Source organism: Alexandromys fortis, unplaced genomic scaffold (assembly GCF_014885135.2).
Source record: "Alexandromys fortis isolate MF-2015 unplaced genomic scaffold, M_Fortis_MF-2015_v1.1 scaffold_148, whole genome shotgun sequence".
Lineage (NCBI taxonomy): Eukaryota > Metazoa > Chordata > Mammalia > Rodentia > Cricetidae > Alexandromys > Alexandromys fortis.
The window spans coordinates 3,092,126-3,112,951 of record NW_026068019.1 but is presented as its reverse complement, the minus strand read 5'-3'; the positions used below and the strand labels follow the sequence as shown (position 1 = coordinate 3,112,951).

Below are 20,826 nucleotides of genomic sequence, written 5' to 3'. Positions count from 1 at the left end.
AAATACTAGGTTTCACCAGAGTGCTTCCACACACATGTGCTGCTGCCTCGCTGCTCTCCCTATGGCCCCAACCTTCTCCAGTTGCTTCCCTTCCTTCCCCGGGGTACTCCCCTCTCCCCATCTTATCAAGTGTATCTCCATTGCTCTCCTCTTCCCCTCCCTAAGGGTCTCTCCTCCCTTCTCAGGATCCCCTTCTTAGTTTCAAGACACCTCAATTGTTAACCCTTAATCTAGATCAATCTTGCTACAATTAGGAAAATTAAGATACCAGCAAAAGTTGATAGCAGTATTTTGTCCCAAAACAACACTCTAACATTTTGTAATACTTTCCAAATGAAATTATGCACATTCAAGTGAATAATTTAAGATAATAACCATTCAGAAACTGATGATAGTACCAAGTCAAAACTAAAACTAAACAACAGAATAACATTTTAAAAAAAAATTCTCAAAAACCTCTCATGGGCCGGGCGATGGTGGCACACGCCTTTAATCCCAGCACTCGGGAGGCAGAGGCAGGCGGATCTCTGTGAATTCTGTGAGCCTGGTCTACAGAGCTAGTTCCAGGACAGGCTCCAAAGCCACAGAGAAACCCTGTCTCGAAAAACCAAAAAAAAAAAAAAAAACCCTCTCATGGAAGAACCTGAGAAACCGTGAACAGAGAAACAGAAACGCACGAAGAGAAGAAAGCAAAGGGATGAGGTCTTCCTGAAGTTGTTTAATGCATCTGAGCCCTCGCTCTGGGCAGGAACTGTTCACATAGGCTCAGGGGCAGCAGCAAGCAATGCAGATGAGTCTCAGCACCCGGAAATCTTATGTGTGTCCTAATTCAATGTCTTATTAAATAATTTTTCTTCTAAACTAACTTTTGTAACTAAACGTTTTATCTATTGCCGAAATACAGTTTCTAAGAGAAGTGTATATAACCTTCTTTCATTATTAACACTCCCACAAAGAGGAAACATTTACCAACAGGAACAGGAACATTTGTCACTATAACACCATGAATGACAAAACAGAAGACATTTAAAAATTAATTCCCAGGACACAACAGTGCTGAGAATTGAACTCTGTGCCTTATGCATACTAGGCAAGCATTCTTACCACGGAGCTACATCCCAATCAGAAAAGGAATTCTTTAAAATGCACAACATTTTAAAGCGCAGTGTACCTGCAAACCTGGCTCTACCACCCGCACTCAGGGGCACTGCGAACTCACTTTCCTTTCCACCCACCACTGGGGTTACGATCTGTAAACGCGCAGTAACAAGAAGAGAGCACACACAGTAGGGAAAGTCTTCCAAACCAGCCAGGGCTGGCTTAGAATGCCAGCTCCAGTCTACCAGCTATTTGGTTCTGGGAAGTCCTTTCCTCCTCCCTATAATGAGAAGAACCCTCCTCACTTCTTCAGAAACCTCCCAGGGTGCTTCTAGCCCTCCAGGGCCTCTCTTCCTATGCTTAGCTGATGTGCAGAAAGTCACCCAGGACAGCAGGCCAGGCTTCTCTCTTCCCAGGTGTTCTCACCTCCCAACTACTCCATCAGTTTGCCAACAAAACAGTGTGTGCACAGCACAGAAGCTTAGGGGTGCACCAACTCTTAATGTTTTACACTCTGAAGGCTTGAGGACAGGAGAAGCCTTTAGACTTATGTGGTGTCAGGAAAATATTCCCACTAAACACTGAAAGCAAAATGCCATGTGACAAATAGATGTTCTGCAGGCTTTGTAAAAGAGATGTCAGTGAAGAGGGTAATTCTCCTCCAAAGAGGAAAATGCACACTGTAGTCAGCATGCCTGAGGAAGCACTGCCCTGAGGTAAGAATCACTCCTAAACCGGGCGTGGTGGCACACACCTTTAATATCAGAACACAGGAGGCAGAGGCAGGCAGATCTCTGAGTTCAAGGCCAGCCTGCTCTACAAAGCCAATTCCAGGACAGCTAGGAAACCCTAGCTGTTACACAGAGAAACCCTGTTTCAAACAACCAAATAATAGCAATAATAAATCCTAATGTGCAACATTAGGTAAAGAAAAAGAAAACCAAACAGGAGCTCCACACACACGCTACTGACTTGTGCAGATAATTAAATTTATATTTCTACAATCAAGCCAAACCGTGTGAACAACCCACTGCCCAAATCTACACATTCATAGGGGAAAAGTGATTCTATCTTCACGAGGTCACATAGGCCATGGCTCATAATTCCACTCCATTTAGAACCTGTGCAGTGATGAATGACCCCACTACCTACATGGCCGACTCTGCCTCAGCTTAACAGCTACCTTGCTCTGGACTGCCTTATCTAAGTGACTCCATTTTCACACAGGGGTTCTCCAATACTGCATCCAGTTTGGTACAGAGCAGAACTCTTTAACTCACTGCAGGTACACAAGGAAGAAAAGGAGCCAATTGGGCAATTGCTTGCCTTTGGCAGAGAGGTATACACAAGTATAATTGAACAATGGTGGTGTTTATAAAAAAAAAAAAACTAAAGCCTATTCAACAGGTAGGAAGTCAAGTCTGGTGCTGTAAACCTAGCCAACTACATGTGCCTAGAGAGGTCACAGACCCTAGAGAACCCACTAATGCATTTTCCTAAACCAATAGAATTTCTGACTGTAATCTAAAAACTTATCCTTTTACCCACAGATTTAATTTTCACCCTCACCAAAAAAGCTTCATTTTTGCAGCAGATGAGGCTACTACAGAGATCCACTACTGGTCAAATGCAAATAATAAATGACCATGCAGAAACCAACCCCAACCGGGACATCCACATTACCCTTACACCTAAGGCTCGGGGATTATTGTAGAAAAGGAAGAGGAAGAATTCGAACAACCAGAGAACCAGGACACTAGCTACCTATGAAACAGTGTGTAGTTGGAATTTTCTTTGGGTCACCAATCAGCTCCCTAATAAAGACACAGAGACATATTATTAATTATGAATGCTTGGCCCACTAGCTCTTTTAATTGAACTTAACCTGTTTCTATTCATCTACATTTTGCCTCGGAGCTTTTGACCTTTCTTTCATTCTGGGTGCCCTACTTTGCTGCTTCCTCTGTGGCTGGCTTGCTGGCCTGTGGTATCTCCCAGTCATCTCCTCTTCTTTCTTCCCCCAGCCTAAATTCCTCCTCCTACTTACTCTCCCTGCCCGGAAGTTCTTCCTATACCTCTGCCCTTGCTATTGGGCAAGCTTTTTATTAGATAATCAGATGCCTTAGGCAGGGAAGGTAAAAAGCAACACATCTTTACATAATTAAACAAATGCAACACAGCTTTTCATAGTTAAACAAATGTAACCCATCTTTGCATAGTTAAATATTCTGCAACAATAGTGTCTTCTAAATATGTCGGGATGCTATACCCATGAAATCTCAATGAAATGGTTGCATAAACATGGCGACCTTACCAGCTGGCATGTCAACATAGACAGGGGAAGTTTCCCAAGACCCTACCTCTAGATGAAGAGTCAGAGGCAATCACTGGCTCCTATGAGAAATAGAATCAGGTTTCTCCAAGAATGAACTCCCTGATAGGTTATCCAATCCCAAGTAGTCACCCTAAACACATGCACATAGGAGCAACACTAAATAGACTCAGTAGGTGGTACATGATGTATATGTTCACGTACATATAAGTAACAATAATAATTAATAAAGACGTCATGAATTTGAGAGGGAGTGGTGTGCAGAGGAAGGGCTGGAATAGGGAGAGAGAGTAGAAATGATATACAGTTCTTCCATATGGAATTCTCAAAATAAGTTACTAACAAAAAAAAAACCCACCAAATTATGCGGGTATATGTTAGCAGTGGAACAAACCTAATGCCCCAAATTCAATCCCCAGAAGTGTGGGGGGGTTAAATTTAAACTTAAAACTCACAAATATTTTTTATAACATTCCCTAGTTAGCACTAGGAATATTCCCGAGCAAGGACACAGTACTATAAATAACAAGTAGCTACTATGAAAGATGTTTATTACTATAAATCAGATCATCTGTAGCTTAAGCACACACTGTGGCGTAACCCAGAAATTTAAACTCGTTTTTCTTTAAAACAGTTGTGCTCCAAATGACACATAAAGCCTTACAAGCTGTTTGAAAACAAATCTATTCTGAGCTGACACAAAACAGGAAAACATACTCAAACTGACCTGGGTACCAGTCCAAACTCTGCCATTAGCTCCCTTGAGAAAGATGTCTGCCACTCTTAGACCTGATTTTTCTCATAAGTGATGATAGGAGCTGAGCTGAGAATGCGTTCAGCTCTGAAAACTGTTTCCATAGAATTCCATCTGTCCTGTGGCAAATGACAACACAGAAAGGTTCCAAATCATTTAAGATGCTCTGCAAAGGGACTGGTTGGTAGCGTGCTGGCCTAGCACCCCTGTTGCAGGAGTTCTTGAGCTCCAACACAATATAAACAGGAGCGACTGCACACTTGGACTGCACACTCCGTAACTCTAGCACTCAGGAAGCAGAAGGGTCGGCAGCTCAAGGCCATTTCCAGCTGTAAACCGATTTCAAAACCAGTCCGAGTTACAAGAGACTGTCTCAAAAATAAATTCTTTCTAAAGTAGCCTAAGTCCCTCTACTTGCCCAGCCGTTGCTTATGCATCCATTAAAAAGTAGAATCAAAGACTAAGATGTTATGTTCATAAGGAGAAAAAAAATGGATGAAATTTAGCTGACTTTATGCTTATGCCACTTCCAAACTCCCAAACATGATGAGCCCATGGTTTCCTTTGTTGAACTTTATTTTTGCATCCTGAAGCAAGTTGAATTCAATTATTTTAGATTTCATATTTACTGAGTACCTCACAGAGCTCTTTACTGTTCATTAGAAGTGGCAGATGTAACTGAGAAAAGCTACTTGTTCAGGTGCCCAAAACGGTAAAGATACGGATCTGACAATTCTGAACTGGATGGACATGGACCGCACTGGCTTGTGATGAGTGAGCCTTGGGTTCAATCCCTACTAACAAAACAAATGCTCGTTAGTAATAGAGTCCAGCTTATCATTTCTATGCTTAGGACTTTATTAAACCTGCTCAACTCTCCTAAGGTCTCCTGCATTTTACCTCTCTGGCTTTACAGCTTGGCCTTCTATTTTTATATAGTAGATCTGTCTGAATTGACTTTTTTTAATGTGGGATGGCCTGAGGTTAGACACCTGTTCCATGTGGCCATATACATTATCTAAGATTGTAAAGTCAACTGTGCCGCAGTGCCCCCTCGAACATCGGATGGCTCTCCTCTGGACCACCTGCCCCATTGGCTGCTCCAGAGAGCCTCTGTCTTTACTCAAGTGTTTCCTAGGCTTTAAAGTGTATAAAAACAACCAGAGGGCACGCTAACATGCAGACTCCGTGGCCTCAGCCCCAGAGTTCTCCATCAGTTTGGTTTGGGGTGGAGCCAGGAAGACACAGCTGGTGCTTCGGCTGCCACTCAAGCACCACGTTTTAATAAGCATTGCCTCAGTCAGGACAGCATCACACAGTGTGGCCTGCCAGCTCTTCCTGACTGCCTAAGAAATTCTTCACTCTTTGCCTTTCTGTATAAATTAAAAATCAGCTTTTGAAAAAGTCACCTTTAGTGCTACCACACACATAAAAAAAAGAAAAAGAAAACCTCAGCAAAAATATCAGCAAAATCAAAGTGCTGGGACTTCGTCAGGGACTGCACTGACTAACATAGGCTAATCTGGAAAGGCTGGAAATGTTAAAGGCTGAGCCACCCAGGAACAAACGTGTGCCTCCTTTCATTTAACTTCTCAGTAATGTACTGTAGACTTTGGTACTTGAGAGCCTCCCGGTCTAAAATGGTAAGTACATTTCTAGGAATGGGATGGGTTTCGACACTACTACAAATAGCTTCTTTTCTTCTCTCCTTTTACATTTTTTAAATTATGATAAAAACACACAGGACATAAACTGTGTTTATGTCTTTTAAACACACGGTTCACTTTAACTTTCACTTTGTTGTGCAACCAGTCTCCAGAATCTTTTCTCATCTGCAACCCTAGTCTGTATCATTAAACAAGAGCTCCCCATGTCTTCCCTCTTCTAAGGCTGAGAAACCAACATTCTACTCTTTGTGCCTATGAACCTGACCACTCTTGGTACCTAAGGCAAGCAGAATCAAACAACTGCAAATTATACCTTGGAAAAAAACCAGGAGTGTAAAAATAAATCTAACTAGAAGCTGGAGAGATGGCTCAGTGGTTAACACCACTAACTGCACCCACATGGCAGCTCACAACTGTCTGTAACTCTAAGATCTGACACCCTCACACATACATGCATGCAGGCAAAATACCAACGCAAACAATATAAAAATAAATACATTATTTTTAAAAATAAATACCTTATTTTAAAAAATAAATAAATCTTACTCTAGCAATTTGATGGCACACCATCTCATTAAATTACTAGCATTGACTAAAAATCCAGTGCAGTTTGAAACAAATTAAGAAGTTTTGTATCCAACAAGCTGCACTGTTAGATTAAGGCACAGATACAAACGAATCTCAGTCTGTTTACAACCCCAAACATGTATGTGAGCTGGGATTTCGACCACTTCCGCTTATAAAAAGAGAACAGAAACCATTTAAGACACACATACACTCTCTCATTCTCAACTTACACTGACCAAAATATTCAAAAAGACATTTATTAGACAAGTAGCCTTTAGCATGTATATTATTTTTTCTAAGTTATTAATATTTTTATTTTTGTGAACATTGAAATAAATGCTAGTCATCTCTTTTATTTGTGCTTAAAATGTAGGTTTTTGGTTGGTTGGTTGGTTGTCTTTTGTGGGGTGTGGTAGGGACCAAATCCTGGGTCTCAAACAAGTTAGACAAGTTCTCCAACAATGAGCCCTATCTACTTACAGTCACGTTTTATAATGAAAGAACAAATTCACTTCAGCAATCTTTGATAAGAAGTGTAAAAAGATATTCTGAGACCAGAAGGGAGGCACTCACTACAAGTGACAGAGAGGATTTTCAGCCAGCTCAGAGTCCCTATTCACTTTGAGGAATGCACCTGAGTCAGTGTGCAGACTCCACTCCATCTGAGCCAACTGGCAACAGCTTCAAATAGAGATGTCAGTGAGAGACAGGAGAGGCGGCTGCACCAGGAGAGCCGGCTGCACAAGCAAAAGTGACTTCTGTGAGAGTCTAACAGCCCAAGGTCAATCCCCAGCATCCGTGGAGGAAGGAAAGAGGAAACTCCTGAAAGTTATTCCAAGTATGCAAGCATGCACGCACATGCACACACACACACACACACACACACACACACACGTGCACGCACACACACGGACACACACGCACACACATTAATAATGACTGAGTTTAAAAAGACAGTGAACACCACTTGGACTCACACTACGCAGAAAACGTTCCTTATGCGTGTAAAGGATACATGTATAGTTATTTTACTCAGCTAACAATTTCCCACCACCTGCGACATGCCCCTCGTGCCTGAGACGAGCAACAAGACTTTTAGCACTATCAGAGAGGATCTGGAGTACTGGATGTTCCTATTAAAAACAAGCCCTTTTCACTCTTCCAAGCACGCATTTTGAATACCCCTCCAAAGGGCAGCAGGATCTTCATTCAGGAGACAGGCGGTCCAGTCCTTTGGACATAAAGGCGCTTCGGACAGCTGCTTTTCCACAGGTAAATCAAAGCCAGCTCTGAGTTCTTGTTGGGTCCAGGATTATTTGGCCAAAGGGACGATGCCCACCCAGGTCAGGCTCACCGAGGGAGCAAACAACAAAGAAATGCTATAAAAAGCAGAACTAGCTCCCTGCTTTAAATGATCTACTTAAAAGAATATTTATTTTAAGTTAGTACCAAGAGATGGTAAGTTTAAATTCCGAGTTTAAGCTATAAATTGTTTAGCTTATATATAAAGGAAAATGGGACAGCAGTCCAAACCCTCTAGCTTTGCTGTGAGAACATTTCAAGTCTGTCCTGGGCCTGCTTTTCCTTTCGACTCCCTGGCTGCCCTCACAGACTCTGCCAGTGACCCTGCACTTGGACTGGACTTGCCCAGACTCTGCTTCCGACATGTGGGACCACGGAAACCCTGTCTGCCTTCCATAGCCAGCCTCAAAGTCTGCCCTAAGGAACAGTGCTTTTTTTGATGCTCAGTGCTAAACGTGTTCTTCCTTTCTCAGCAACCAGGTGATTTGCTTATTGGGACCACCAATTTGCATAATCTTCAAACTACCTGACTGGCGATTAAATTTGTGAATTTATTTGATCAGATCTACATTAAAATTTTCTTAAAGGTAAGTTCCATGGCTCATTCCTTTACTTCTCACACACTATACACAGCATTTCAAAGTAAGCAACCCTAGGTTATGGAGTACACCTTGCAAACCCAGGCACGTAGAACCAGCTTTGTAGTTCGCCACATCTGTAACCTTACTGCTGCAGGGTGTCTCATAATCACAACAAAGTCACAATTCAGGTATCCATCCTCCTGCCAACAACTGTCTGCTTCCAGCTTTCGCCATCACAACGCAACACTCCTCTATGTGTGCCCGGATGCAGAGGGAAGAGCTTCACTCAGGTACCTAAGAACAGGCTGTCTGGCGAATCTGCGATGCACAGCTTCCTGCTGCCATACTTGGTCAGCGAAGTGACAGAGCACGGATTTACCGGCCTTTAATTCTCTGTTCACTCTTCACATCGCTTCTGTAAAGTATAATCTTCCAAAACCACGATAGTCCATCAAGGAACGGAAATCACTTGCACTTTTTTCCCTTAATCACCCTGTGGCGCTCCCCACACTCCGGTCAGTGAGCCCCAGTCTAGGCAGAGCTTTCGTAGGCTGCTGTCACTTCTGCACTCAGCACAGGTGCCTGCCTTCCATGTGCTCAGCTTTAACCATGGGCTCAGGAGTGCTTTGCCCTGGAGAAGATCGTGTGCGGCAGCCACAGGCTGGGCAGCACATGAATTTCAGGTGACTTCAGACTTGCTTCACAGTCTTAACTCAGTGGAAGTGCTATTACCCCCCCCACCCAGTCAACTCCCAGTGACTCCAGCCCTCACAGCTGTTGCTGCTAGTGCTCAGGTGCCTGCCCGCTGGCTTCTGTCCTTAGCTCCAGCTTCTGGGTGCTTGTGAGTTTAGAGATTTAAAATAATTAAATCATAATAATTATGTCCGTTAACATAAGAAGTTGAAAATTGAAGCAGGAGAATTGTCTGTAATCTGTCAATCATGTTTTAAATAAATGCTGATTGGCCAGGCAGGAAGTATAGGTGGGAAAACTAGACAGGAAGTAGAAATGATGTAATGAGAACAGGAGAATTCTGGGAAGGAGGAATTTGATTCCTTCCACTCCTGCCCAGACCACCGAGGCATCAGGATGTGATCTACCCCACTGAAAAAAGGTACTGAGCCACATGGCTAACATAAATCAGAAAAATGGGTTAATCAAGATGTGAGAGTTAGCCAGTAAGAGGCTAGAGTCAATGGGCCAATCAGCTTATAATTTATGGAGACCTATCACACACTTCTTTGGGACTAAACAGTTGTGGGGGACCTGGTGGGAGGACAGAAAACACCAACAAGCAGGCCTGGCCCTTCATGTTACAGAAAATTATTACTTTATTAATGTATTAAAATTCCACTTATTAGCCAGGTGGTAGTGGTGCACGCCTTTACTCCTAGCACTCGGGTGGCAGAGGCAGGAGGATCTTTGTGAGTTCAAGGCCAGCCTGGTCTACAAGAGCTAGTTCCAGGACAGGCACCAAAGCTACAGAGAAACCCTGTCTTGAAAAACCAAAAAAAGAAAGGAAAAAAAATATTCCGTTTAAAGGGAGACGGGGAGGGAAATGGGAGGCGGGGAGGAGGCGGAAATCTTTTTTTTTTTCAATAAAAAAATTATATTTAAAAAAAAAATATTCCGTTTATTTAGTGGATGTCAATTAACCTATACTATTTACTATTCAAGACTTCTGTCCTCAGAGCCCACTCATCTTAGCCAGCTTCCTGCTGGCCATTCCTGTTGCCTCTCAATCATCAGGAAAGGGAATTGGACAAACTATTTCCAACGTGAATAACGTGTGTAAATGCTAAGGTTGACATACACCCTAACTACAGCTTTAAACAGCACCTTGCTTTCTCTTCTCTTCTTTCTTTGAGACAAGGTTTCCCTGAGTACCCCTGGCTATCCTGGAACTCTCTGTAGACCAGGTTGGCTTTGAACTCAGAGAGATCCACTTGTCTCCACCTCCCAAGTGCTGGGATTAAAGGCATTTGCAACCATATCCAACTAACACATTTCATAAATCTTGAGGAAACTATTCTGATTTTTGCCACAGAAAAGGGATAAATATCATAAATGTGAACGCAGAGCAATTTCACATAGGGTTTTTGTACTAATGTTGACTCCACTTACTTCATACATGATGGTGGTTGAGTAGTTTGTGTTGTACTTGTGACAAAAAATACTGTATTAACAGGCAGATCTATTTTGATAAGTGGATTAACCTTAACTACAATACATCTAAATAACACAGTTCCCTCTTTAGCGAATGTATCTGATACACTAAAATATATTCAAGTTCACTGTGCACTTTGATCTGATTGGACAGAGTTATTGCACTACATACAGTCTCCAATGCTTCTCTCAGAAGCAGAGCTGATCTGATTGGACAGAGTTATTGCACTACATACAGTCTCCAATGCTTCTCTCAGAAGCAGAGCTGCAGCTCTGCTTTGCTTCCATCAAGACATCTTTGTCGTTTTTCTGTCTCTATGTAGCCCCAGCTGTCCGGGAAATCACTCTGAAGACCAGATTCTCCTGACTCTGCTGGGATTACGGGTGTATGCCACCGTGGCCAGCTTAATCTTTGACATTTTGCCTTTTTTCCACTAGAACAATCTTTGAATTTTATTTGGAGTATTTTTCCATTAGTATCTGATACAGCGATTTGTATAAACATTTGTACTCAGAGGGCTGAGGTAAAAAGACAGTTTTAATATGGATTTGAGATCAACTAGATCAAAATAAAAATAAAATTTAAAAAAAATCCTCCATCTCAAAGGCGGGCTAGTGGCTTCTGTCTGGAATCTCAGCACTTGGGAGGAAGAAGTCATTAGATCAGAAGTTCAAAGTTATCCTCTGCTGAGGACAGTAAGTTTAGGGCCATCAGTAAAGTACCTCAGCCCTTGTTTCAAAAGTCAAAGTCTCCATCTCAAAGAAAACTGAGAGGAAGAGGGGGAGGGAGGGGAAGGAAGAGAGAGAAGGGGATCAATATCAGAAAGAAAAAATACATAAAATATAACGTGAAACTTTCAAAGGACTCTTTCCTTCTTTCATGGAGACCTTGGAACCGCTGGTCAGAAGGCAAGCTGCCAACATCAATTCACACTTGAACAAAACTTCTGCCAATGAAAACTGAAACACCTGTAAGAACTAAATTGTTCGTATTTTCAACAAAGAAAAGGAAATGAAAAGCATTACGAGTGTCACTAACTTGGCTCATCTGAGTGGAAATAAGAGTTATCACAGCTAACTTTAAGTTATCAAGCTGATACAACATAAATGGTTCTCTCAAACAATACTGGTTATTTTTACTACAACTTGATGTTCCTGAAATATGTAGATATGATTTCTCAAAAACAGCACCCCATAATGACTGCCTTAAACAAGGAGAGCTACAGCTTTCAGGACAAGCTTTAGATTGCTGAGTTATGGTATTCCATGTATGTATGGAAATGCCATAAGGAAAGCTGTCAGTTTGTAAGCTTAATTTAAAAACAGCCTCACGTATGTTTCAACATGCTACACCAACACAACATCACTGGCAAAAATCACTGGGGAAAAAATAATGTTTAGATTATTAAACTCAATAAAATACAGAACAAAGCCAACTATTTGGTTGAGAATCATCAGTAAATATATTGGTGGACATTTTTTAAACTTTGTCTTTAAAAAAAAAAAGGTGGGCAGTGGTGGCACACGCCTTTAATCCCAGCACTTTGGAGGTAGAAGCAGGAGGATCTCTGTGAGCTCGAGGCCAGCCTGGTCTACAGCATTTGTTCCAGGACAGCTAGGGCTACACAGGGAAACCCTGTCTCAAAAAACTCCCAGAAATCGGGAGGCTGAGGCAGGAGAATTGTGAGTGTAAGGTCAGCTTGTGACAGATAACTGCATCCTACCTCAAAAAGCCAAGTATGTGTGAGCAAGTCTGGGGAATCAGGAGCAGACACACAGAGAGAAGAAAGATGAACACGCCACGTTGAAAGGTGCCGCCACATGGCAAAGAATAGATAAGAAATGAGTTTGTTATATGAGCTAGCTAAAAAACAAGTAAGTCTAAGCTATTGGCTGAGCATTTATAGTTAATATCGAGTCTCTGTGGTTATCTGGGAGCGACTGCTGTGACAAATCAAAGCTCTGACTATAATGTCCTCTTCCAAACCAAGGCCTAGCAAGCCGCTCATCTTTGAATGCTGAGGACACCAACTTTTACTTACCGTGGGCACTTTTATGTACTTTCCACATTTGAAAGCAAGGTTTCAACAGAAGGAAGATGGGGAAAAAAATGTACCTATCCTTAAGCTAAAAGAGACCCCAAAACAAGGTCAAGTGTTTAGAAGTGGGACAGTGCCTGAAAGTGCCCACCCATCTTGTCTCAGAGACACTTAGAGTTACACAGCCTGCACCTGTCCCCCAGAATCTGAGGGTTGGGTCCAGGAGTCACTGACAATACTGAAGAAGGCCCTTACATGAAGCGGGTTGGTATTTGCATCCAGACTACAACACACGTCCTTCCTTGCACCTTTAGGCTACTGTAAAGCCTCACCCCAAGTAGCTGCCAAACAGCTTGTTGCTCCACGTTCCTTGGGGAACAGTGACAGGAAGACTGCACACATGATAGTTCAAATCCCTGGCTGGTTGAGTCCCCTACACCCATTTACGTCCTTCTGGGAGCTGAGCCTAGGGTTTTGGGTAAACCAGGCATGCGTTCTACCCACTGAGCCACAGCCCCAACCCACTTCTTGGAAAGTACTTCTTGGAAAGACACATTTACTGGGAATTAACAAAGGAGTCTCCTTGGGAAGACTTGGGAAAGTTAATCTCTGAAGTCACAAAGCTCTCTCCAGAGAGATCAGCACTCAGGCCATTGTTGAATGGGAGGAGAGCCAAAGGAGAAGACAGCAGAAGTCCTAAGCAAAGAGCCCTTGTGGGGACAGTATGAAACTCGAATTTATATCCTTCACCGCAGGCTGTGAGGGAGGAGCTACCCACATCGGAACCACCAGCTAACTAGCTCACAAGTGCCTCATGATACAGAGGAATGAGAACAGATAAAGGACAGAATCCAACGACTAGAACAAAATCCCCCCACACACACACACACACACGAACTGTGATGCAGTGTTCGCACAGTAACTGGGAATGATAAACGTGACAATGTGTATGAGACCAACCCACAACGACAATGTTACTACTGATCACCTCACCACAGAGCCCAGCAAGAACATTCCGTCATCCTCCACATCACAGCTAACCTCGGGCATCAGTGGAGACCAAGCCTCAGCCACCTGCTGCCTAGGCACTAGCCTTCTCTTAGCCCTCTACTTCCGGTGCTCCCTCAAGCTCACAGCCAGGCCAGATCCTCCATGTCCTCCACCAGGTCCCACTTCAGTGGGGTAGACAATCACCTTCTCACCGAGATACTCCAGACCACCTCGCTACACAACACCCATCCCTGCTTTACAGCCCTCCTTAGCACCTCAATTAAATAGCTATTTCTCTCTTTGTCTGTATATTTCCCTCTCAGGAATGTAAATTAATTAAAACTCTAGAACAAAAAAGACACTGCTCAATATTGTATCCCCAGTGAGATCACAACACCTGCGAACGGTAAATAGTTCATAGTTACTAGCTGAGTGAAAGAAGGTACACACGTTATTTTATGTGCACTGAAAACAATTGTGCCACTTGGCTTGCCAAACTCTTTACAGTACATGTCATAAGTAAATAAGTAAATACAGTCAGCTAAAGCCCTCCATAGTACGGTGATACCCTAGATGCTGAGGAGCAGGAAGAGTGGGAAGATAAAGGCACCCAGAGTGCTCCTGCATCAGCATCTACCCTGCTCGAGAATGGGTAGGAGAGCCCCTACGACAGCGCCAACAAGCCAGCTTTCCTTTCTACCAGATGAAAGTTCTTTCTCTTGTCTTAGCTGAAAAATGAGAAAGGAAGAAAGAAAGCGGAGTTCCGAATCCTCTGACAAGGATGCCTCTGGAAGAGGAATTTGATTCATTTAAGAAAGTATGTAGCAAGCTGGGCATGGTTGTGCACACTTTGATCCCAGCACTCTGCATGCAGTGCAGGAGGATCAGCCTGGTCTACAGGGCCATCTAAAGAGACCACATTTATAAAATAGAAAGAACACGTGAACCTTTTTCCACTCACAAAGCCAAACCACATGAGTCCTCTGTGGCATGCGTCTCTTTCCTTTGATCTCAAATCTTCCAACATCTATTCCCATATTTCCCTTTCATTTCTGTTCTTCTCCAGCCTGGGTCCTAATCTGTCCGTCACTGTTCCTCTTTAGTCTGAAGCTAGGAGGTGACGATGCGCAATTCACTCCAACAGTGCTCCAGGTCAGCCATGCACCCTGTCAAATCCCACAGCCACTTCTCCATCCACTCGTCCGTCCTATGGTATGGAATGTTGACAGCTTCCTATGTTCCCAATGCCATCTCTTTCTCCTGGCCCTGCTCAAAACTCTTGCGGTGGTAGGGCACGCCTTTAATAACAGCAGAGGGCGGATCCCTGTGAGTTTGAGGCCAGCCTGGTCTACAGGAGCTAATTCTAGGACAGGCACCAAAGCTATAAAAAAAAAAAAAAAAAAAAACCAACAACAAAAAAAACACTCTTTGTCAAGACAGCCAGGTAGGCATCAAAATGGGCCCTCACTCTTATGCATAAGACTTGTGAACACTTGGGCACTCATCCATTCAGGCAACAAACCATTATTTTCTATTATATGCACAGTAGGTCATGGAGTCAAAAATAAGAAAGAAGGAAGGAAAAAAGGAAGAAATGAAGGAGAAAGAAAGAAAGAGAGAGAGAGAGACAGAAAAGAATGAGAATGTGGTCACTGTCTTCAAATCTAACCAAGTGCAAAGAAAAGCAGGCCTCTTAACGGAGTAGCAGAAAATGTGTGGCTTGAGAACTGGCAGGACACCCCATTTCCTTAGCTGGTGGGGTTTCAGCTTGAGCAACAATACACCAAAGGAAAAAGTAACTGGAGGCCATTACTCACAGATGTGAAAGCCAGTAGCTCCTCCTCCGTCAGCTTGTGAACTGGGTTGTTCTTCTGGAAATTTGTGCTTTGAATTTTAAAAAAAAAGTTAAATTAATCATAAAATACATGCTGTAATCACTACCTTTTATAGTACATATTTAACTCAATACTACAATGCTATACAATATATACAGACATAGAAAAAAGCTTTCAAAAGACAACAATAAAAAGAAAATGGCTTATGTCAAAATAATTTATCTTATTAGGAAAAAGAAGCAGTCCAGAGGCTAAAGGATGGTTGAAGAGGTAAAGGTGATTGCCATGACACGTGCCCCACCAAAAGTAAATGGGAGAGAGAGAGAGAAATCCAAGCGATGCCACTCAACCTCAGACAGTAGAAAGAATTAATACAGCACCATGTCCCAATTATAAGACCTCTACCACAAACAAATCCCTTATAACCACCAAACAGTTAAAAGCAGTAAAGTCACCAGAGTCAGGACAAAGGCACTCTAAGACACTGGTGACAGAGTCTAGTTAGTGCCCCCTACTCAGCAATTCCATTCTCGATTACAGAGCCCAGAAAACTCAGCAAATGAATGGAATAAGAATGATACACATAAATATTCACTGTAATAGAAAAACTGAAAATAATCAAAACCTCCAAGGAGAAAACAAACTGTGCCGTATTCACCCAGTGGAGAGCCACCCTTCAAATTACATTGCAGCTACAGACAAAAACACAACCACAGAAACACAACAAAGAGAGGAGAAATAAATCACATGAACTATAGAAAGCAGGAAAACAAGCAAATGAGGCCTCAGGTTGAGGGATACAAAATATAAGAGCAAACATATCTTTAGAGGCCAGAAAATAACAAACACAAAACTTAGGACAGCATTTTCTCTGAGAAGAGCAGAGTGAGGCTTGGAAAAAATGCAGAGGTTAAACTTGCAATACCTGCAATCTTCTATTTATGGCTGAACATGTAACTTAAACGCACATAGTGCATCCATTATTATCCATGTAAACACGACCCATATCAGGAAGGACAACAACTAGAAGTGTTGGCTCAGTACTCAGGAGGCTGATGCTCAAGGACTGCTGACGCTTGAGGCCAGCCTGGGCTACAAATGAGATTCTTTTAAAGGGCTGGAGAGCTAGCTCAGTGGGAAGAGCCTGTTGCTCTTGCAGAGGACTCATGTCCTGTTCCCAGTACCCACACGGTGGCTCACAACCATCCGCAACCCCAGTTCTAGGGGATCCCACACCCTCTTCTGACCTCATGTAGTACATATACATAAGCACAAGCAGAATAGTTATAAAATAAATCTAAAACAATAACATTTAAAAAGAATGAAAACATAATCCTATAAAATTGTAAAACTTCCTTTAATTTTCAATATTATTTAAAATTTTATAAGCATCAAAATGTTTATGTAATAACTTTAACTGAACCTACTTAAGGTTCATTTTTATTATTTTAATTAACTATGTATCTTTTCATCATTTCAGTATGCGCATATGAGTACAGGTGCCTAAGGAGACAGAAGCACCAGGTCCCTGAAACTGGAGCTGCAGACAGTGTGAGCCACCTGGTGTGGGGCTCAGAACTGAACTTAGGTGCTCCAAAAAAGCAGCAAGTGCTCTGAAGCACTGAACCATCTCTCCAGCCCCCAACCTCTTTTTTTTTTTTTCTCTTAAATACAGGTCTCAACATATAGCCCTAGATGGCCTAGAATCTAAGCTGGCCCTGAGCTCTGAGGAGTGTGCTCTGTACCTGGCCTGCACCTGTTTCTATTGTTGGTGACAACGAAAAAAATAAATGGGGAAAGAACTATGAAATAATTTAAAACACACAACATACATATTTTCTCCCCTCTCTGATAGTTCTAATCTTTAGCACAAAGGAATTATGTATGAACCAACAAGATGACCCAATTAACCCCTCAAGTCCTTCCCATCCTAAGACACTATGTTCTTTGAGTGAACAAGAACATTAGAAGCCGTAAGACAGAGTAAGAACCTCACACAAAATGATCAATGTCCATTTCTTCCGCAAAACTTCCAACTGTGCGGCCGGGCAGTGGTGGCGCACGCCTTTAATCCCAGCACGCGGAGGCAGAAGCAGGCGGATCTCTGTGAGTTCGAGACCAGCCTGGTCTACAAGAGCTAGTTCCAGGACAGGCTCCAAAACCACAGAGAAACCCTGTCTCGAAAAACCAAAAAAAAAAAAAACTTCCAACTGTGAAGTGGATAATGAACACAGATGGGGAGTAATGTCAGGGGCTCATTTCAAAATAAGAAAGAACAAGAACCAACCACAAGAATAACCCAGTCATAATTTAAGAAGAAAGAAAGAAGGAAAGAAAGAAAAGACAAAACTATTCCACAGAATAGCATAAGGTTCTATCTATTAAAAATAAATCTACCTCCAAGTACACGTATCCTTAGAGGCAACAGTCATTCTCAGCTGGAGAAGTGGGGATGCAAGCATGAGACTGAGTTCAGACAACCAGCACCCATATAAAAGCCATGTGTGTTCATGTGCATCTGCAACCCTAGTCCAAGGGGACAGAGACAGGATCCCCAGGGCTCACTGGGCAGTGAATAGGAGGGCACCAGGTTCAGTGAAAACCACCCACAGACACCCCAGCCTCTCCATGCAGCTCTCACAGTCATTCTCACCTCTACTTCATATGTTATTAGAGCTCTACACCAGCAGAGGATAACAAAGACATTTGCTTATAGAGCTTTCAATCTACAAACTCAACAGACTGCCTGAGAATTCTCCACCTTCATAAGCAGCATAAGATTCCGACTGTACAGGGAGGTTCTGATGAAGACAACTCAGCCAAGTCAGCCATTAACATACCAGACTCCAAGGATGACAGCAAGCTCTTCAGCACACAGGTCAGGCATCTGAAACTGCTCACTGTCTGCTAACTTTATTTCATTCAGAACAGTATCATCGTTGAGCTCAAGATTCTGGTAGAACACAGGAGAAACTATTTAGACCAAAAGTTACATTTCGTTCATTCATGCAACATACCACTAAAGGAGATGACACTGATGTATGGGTTTTTGGAGGGAGGCTGGGATACATTACTTTTATTTTGATTCAAGAACTTTGAAGGGTTCTTGTTTCTTTGTTTAGTTGTGTGTGTTGTTTGTTTTTAAGGCAGGGTCTCTTCATGTAAGCCTGGCTTGCCCAAATTTACTAGGTAGACCAAGCTAGCCTTAAAACTCGCAGGTATCTGCTGCCTCAGCCTCCTGAGTGCTGAGATTATGAAGGAAGGCAGCACCACATCCAGTTTAACACAGCCTTTTACTTTTTAAAGATTATATAGTGCCTAAATATGGTCAACAAAGTGATTCTTGTGAATACACAGTGGGGAACATAACTTGTGAAAAGGTTTGCTTTTCACCTCAGGTACACCTCAGGAATTCAGTGGAAATGACACAGCAATTACTACTGACCCCAAAAGCACCTCTGCTGACAGAATCCCCATACATTTTCCTGCTCATCCTTATAATAATAGATCTTAATGTAGAAAATACTACTAACAAGAGTTCTAAATAAAATCATTGCCAGGTGGTGGTGCTAGTGCACACCTTTAATCCCAGCACTGGAGAGCCAAAGGCAGGTCAGACCCTGAGTTTGAGGCCAGCCTGGTCTACAGAGAAAGTTCCAGAACAGCCCAGGCTACAGAGAGAAACCCTGTCTTAAAAAGGAAAAAGAGAAACAAAGAAACAGAGAAAAGAAAGGAAGAAGAAAGAAAGGAAAGGAAAGGAAAAAGTAAATTATCAGAGAAAATCTTGGCAATTTTGAGATAGGAAGAAAGCCCCTCATTAAGACAAAAAAAAAAAAAAAGCAAATATATAAAACTAATTAAAACTATCGGCCCCTAGGGATGTCCCTGGTGCTTTGGCTGGCTCTTAGGAGCCTACTCCTCACACTGGATCACCTTGCCCAACCTGAATACAAGAGGAGGTGCTTAGTCCTACCAAAATTTGATATGCCATGCTTTGTTGATATCCATGGGAGGCCTGCTTCTTTCTGAACTGAAATGAAGAAGTAGTGGATAGGGTGGGGGCAGAGAGAAGTTGGGAAGGGCAGGAATGGGAGGAGAATAGGAAGGGAAAACTGCAGTTAGGAAGTGTAAATTAATTAATCAATTAATTAAATAAAGTATGTGGTTAAAACAAAATCTGCTCTTGGAAACATTGAGAAGATGAAGGCCAAACTACAGATCCAAAGGATCCACTGAGAACGACATATCTGAGAAGTGACTTGCGCTGGGCATGACGGTGCACACCCTTAACCCAGCGCTAGACTACGGAGGCAGAGCAGATACCTCTGAATCTAACATCAGAGATATCTGTCTATATATTGCTCCAAGGTTACAAACTGACACCCTGTCTCAAAAAGCAAAATTACAAGTAAAAGAAAATCCAGGGATGGAGAAATGGCTCAACAGTTAAGAGGATATAAGCAACTTCTACAACACCAAAATTTGAGTCCCAGAAGCCATATCAGGAGATTCACAATCTTCTGTCACTTCAGCTCCAGGAGATCTTATACTTCTGGCCTCCACAGGCACCCACATTCCCATGCACATACACCCTGACAGGCAGGCAGGGAGGTAAGCACATGCACACACATGCGCGCGCACACACACACACACACACACACACACACACACAAAGGAATATAATGATAACCTTAGACACTAAGGAACATCTGGTGTCTAGAATAATATAATGTACTCAACTTTAAAGAAACTCAAACTTAACTTTTGTGTGCTTAGAATTCCAAATTAAGTCTCTTTTCAAAGATACTGTTTGCCTAAAGACCAAACTGCAATGGACAACCTAAAGCTTAATGAGCGGCTTGAAGAGGACCGAGAAGAGAGGAGGAAATTAAGGATGCATGCACTTATTATGCATGCACTTATTATGCATTCACTGACTAGTGCTAATCACAGCAGCACGTGCACTGGCTCGGCCACAGCTCCACACCCTTGTGCACCCGCTCTTTAGTCCCGCTGCGCCCGTAGCAGGTCCTGGGCGGACGCGGTCAGCCACGCACGGCTGCCGACTCCCCCGCCCGCACGCGATGGCGGCCCCGAACGCGATCGCCACAGCGCCTGCTTGCTTGCCCCCCCCCCACCCGCCCGCCCGCTTTAGGTCCGCACCGCTTTGTTCCTAGCAACAACAGCGCACCTCCCGCACACCCGTCCTAGGCTGCCAAGGCTCGCAGCCAGCGCAGCGCCAGAGGAGTTAACCCCTCCCTCTCTGCCTTGGCGTTTGGAACTGAACAGGGAAGCTTAAATATTTGCGGTTTTACAACACAAACCGCCACATTTGGCCCCGAAGGGGTCACTTTGAATAAATTTCGGTCTTGAGGTTCATTTCAGATCAACTCTCCACGTGGATTCAAGTGGACTCTTTCGCCACCTCTGGCAGGAACCAGTCATTACAGGTAAAAAAATTTTTTTCCTTTTATAAATAAAATGTCTGACAATAT

General features: G+C 42.9%; 1 protein-coding gene across 1 annotated transcript in view; it reads right to left on the bottom strand.

Moving 5' to 3' along the window:
• Positions 1 to 20,826, bottom strand: part of Ttc27 (tetratricopeptide repeat domain 27) — a 129,231-nt gene that overhangs the window by 79,738 nt on the left and 28,667 nt on the right. The window contains exons 8-9 of the mRNA XM_050162979.1: positions 18,172 to 18,284; positions 15,314 to 15,380 (exon numbers count right to left, since the gene is read on the bottom strand). Of these exons, the coding sequence (XP_050018936.1) occupies positions 15,314 to 15,380; positions 18,172 to 18,284 (180 nt within the window). The remainder of the gene's footprint in view (positions 1 to 15,313; positions 15,381 to 18,171; positions 18,285 to 20,826) is intronic.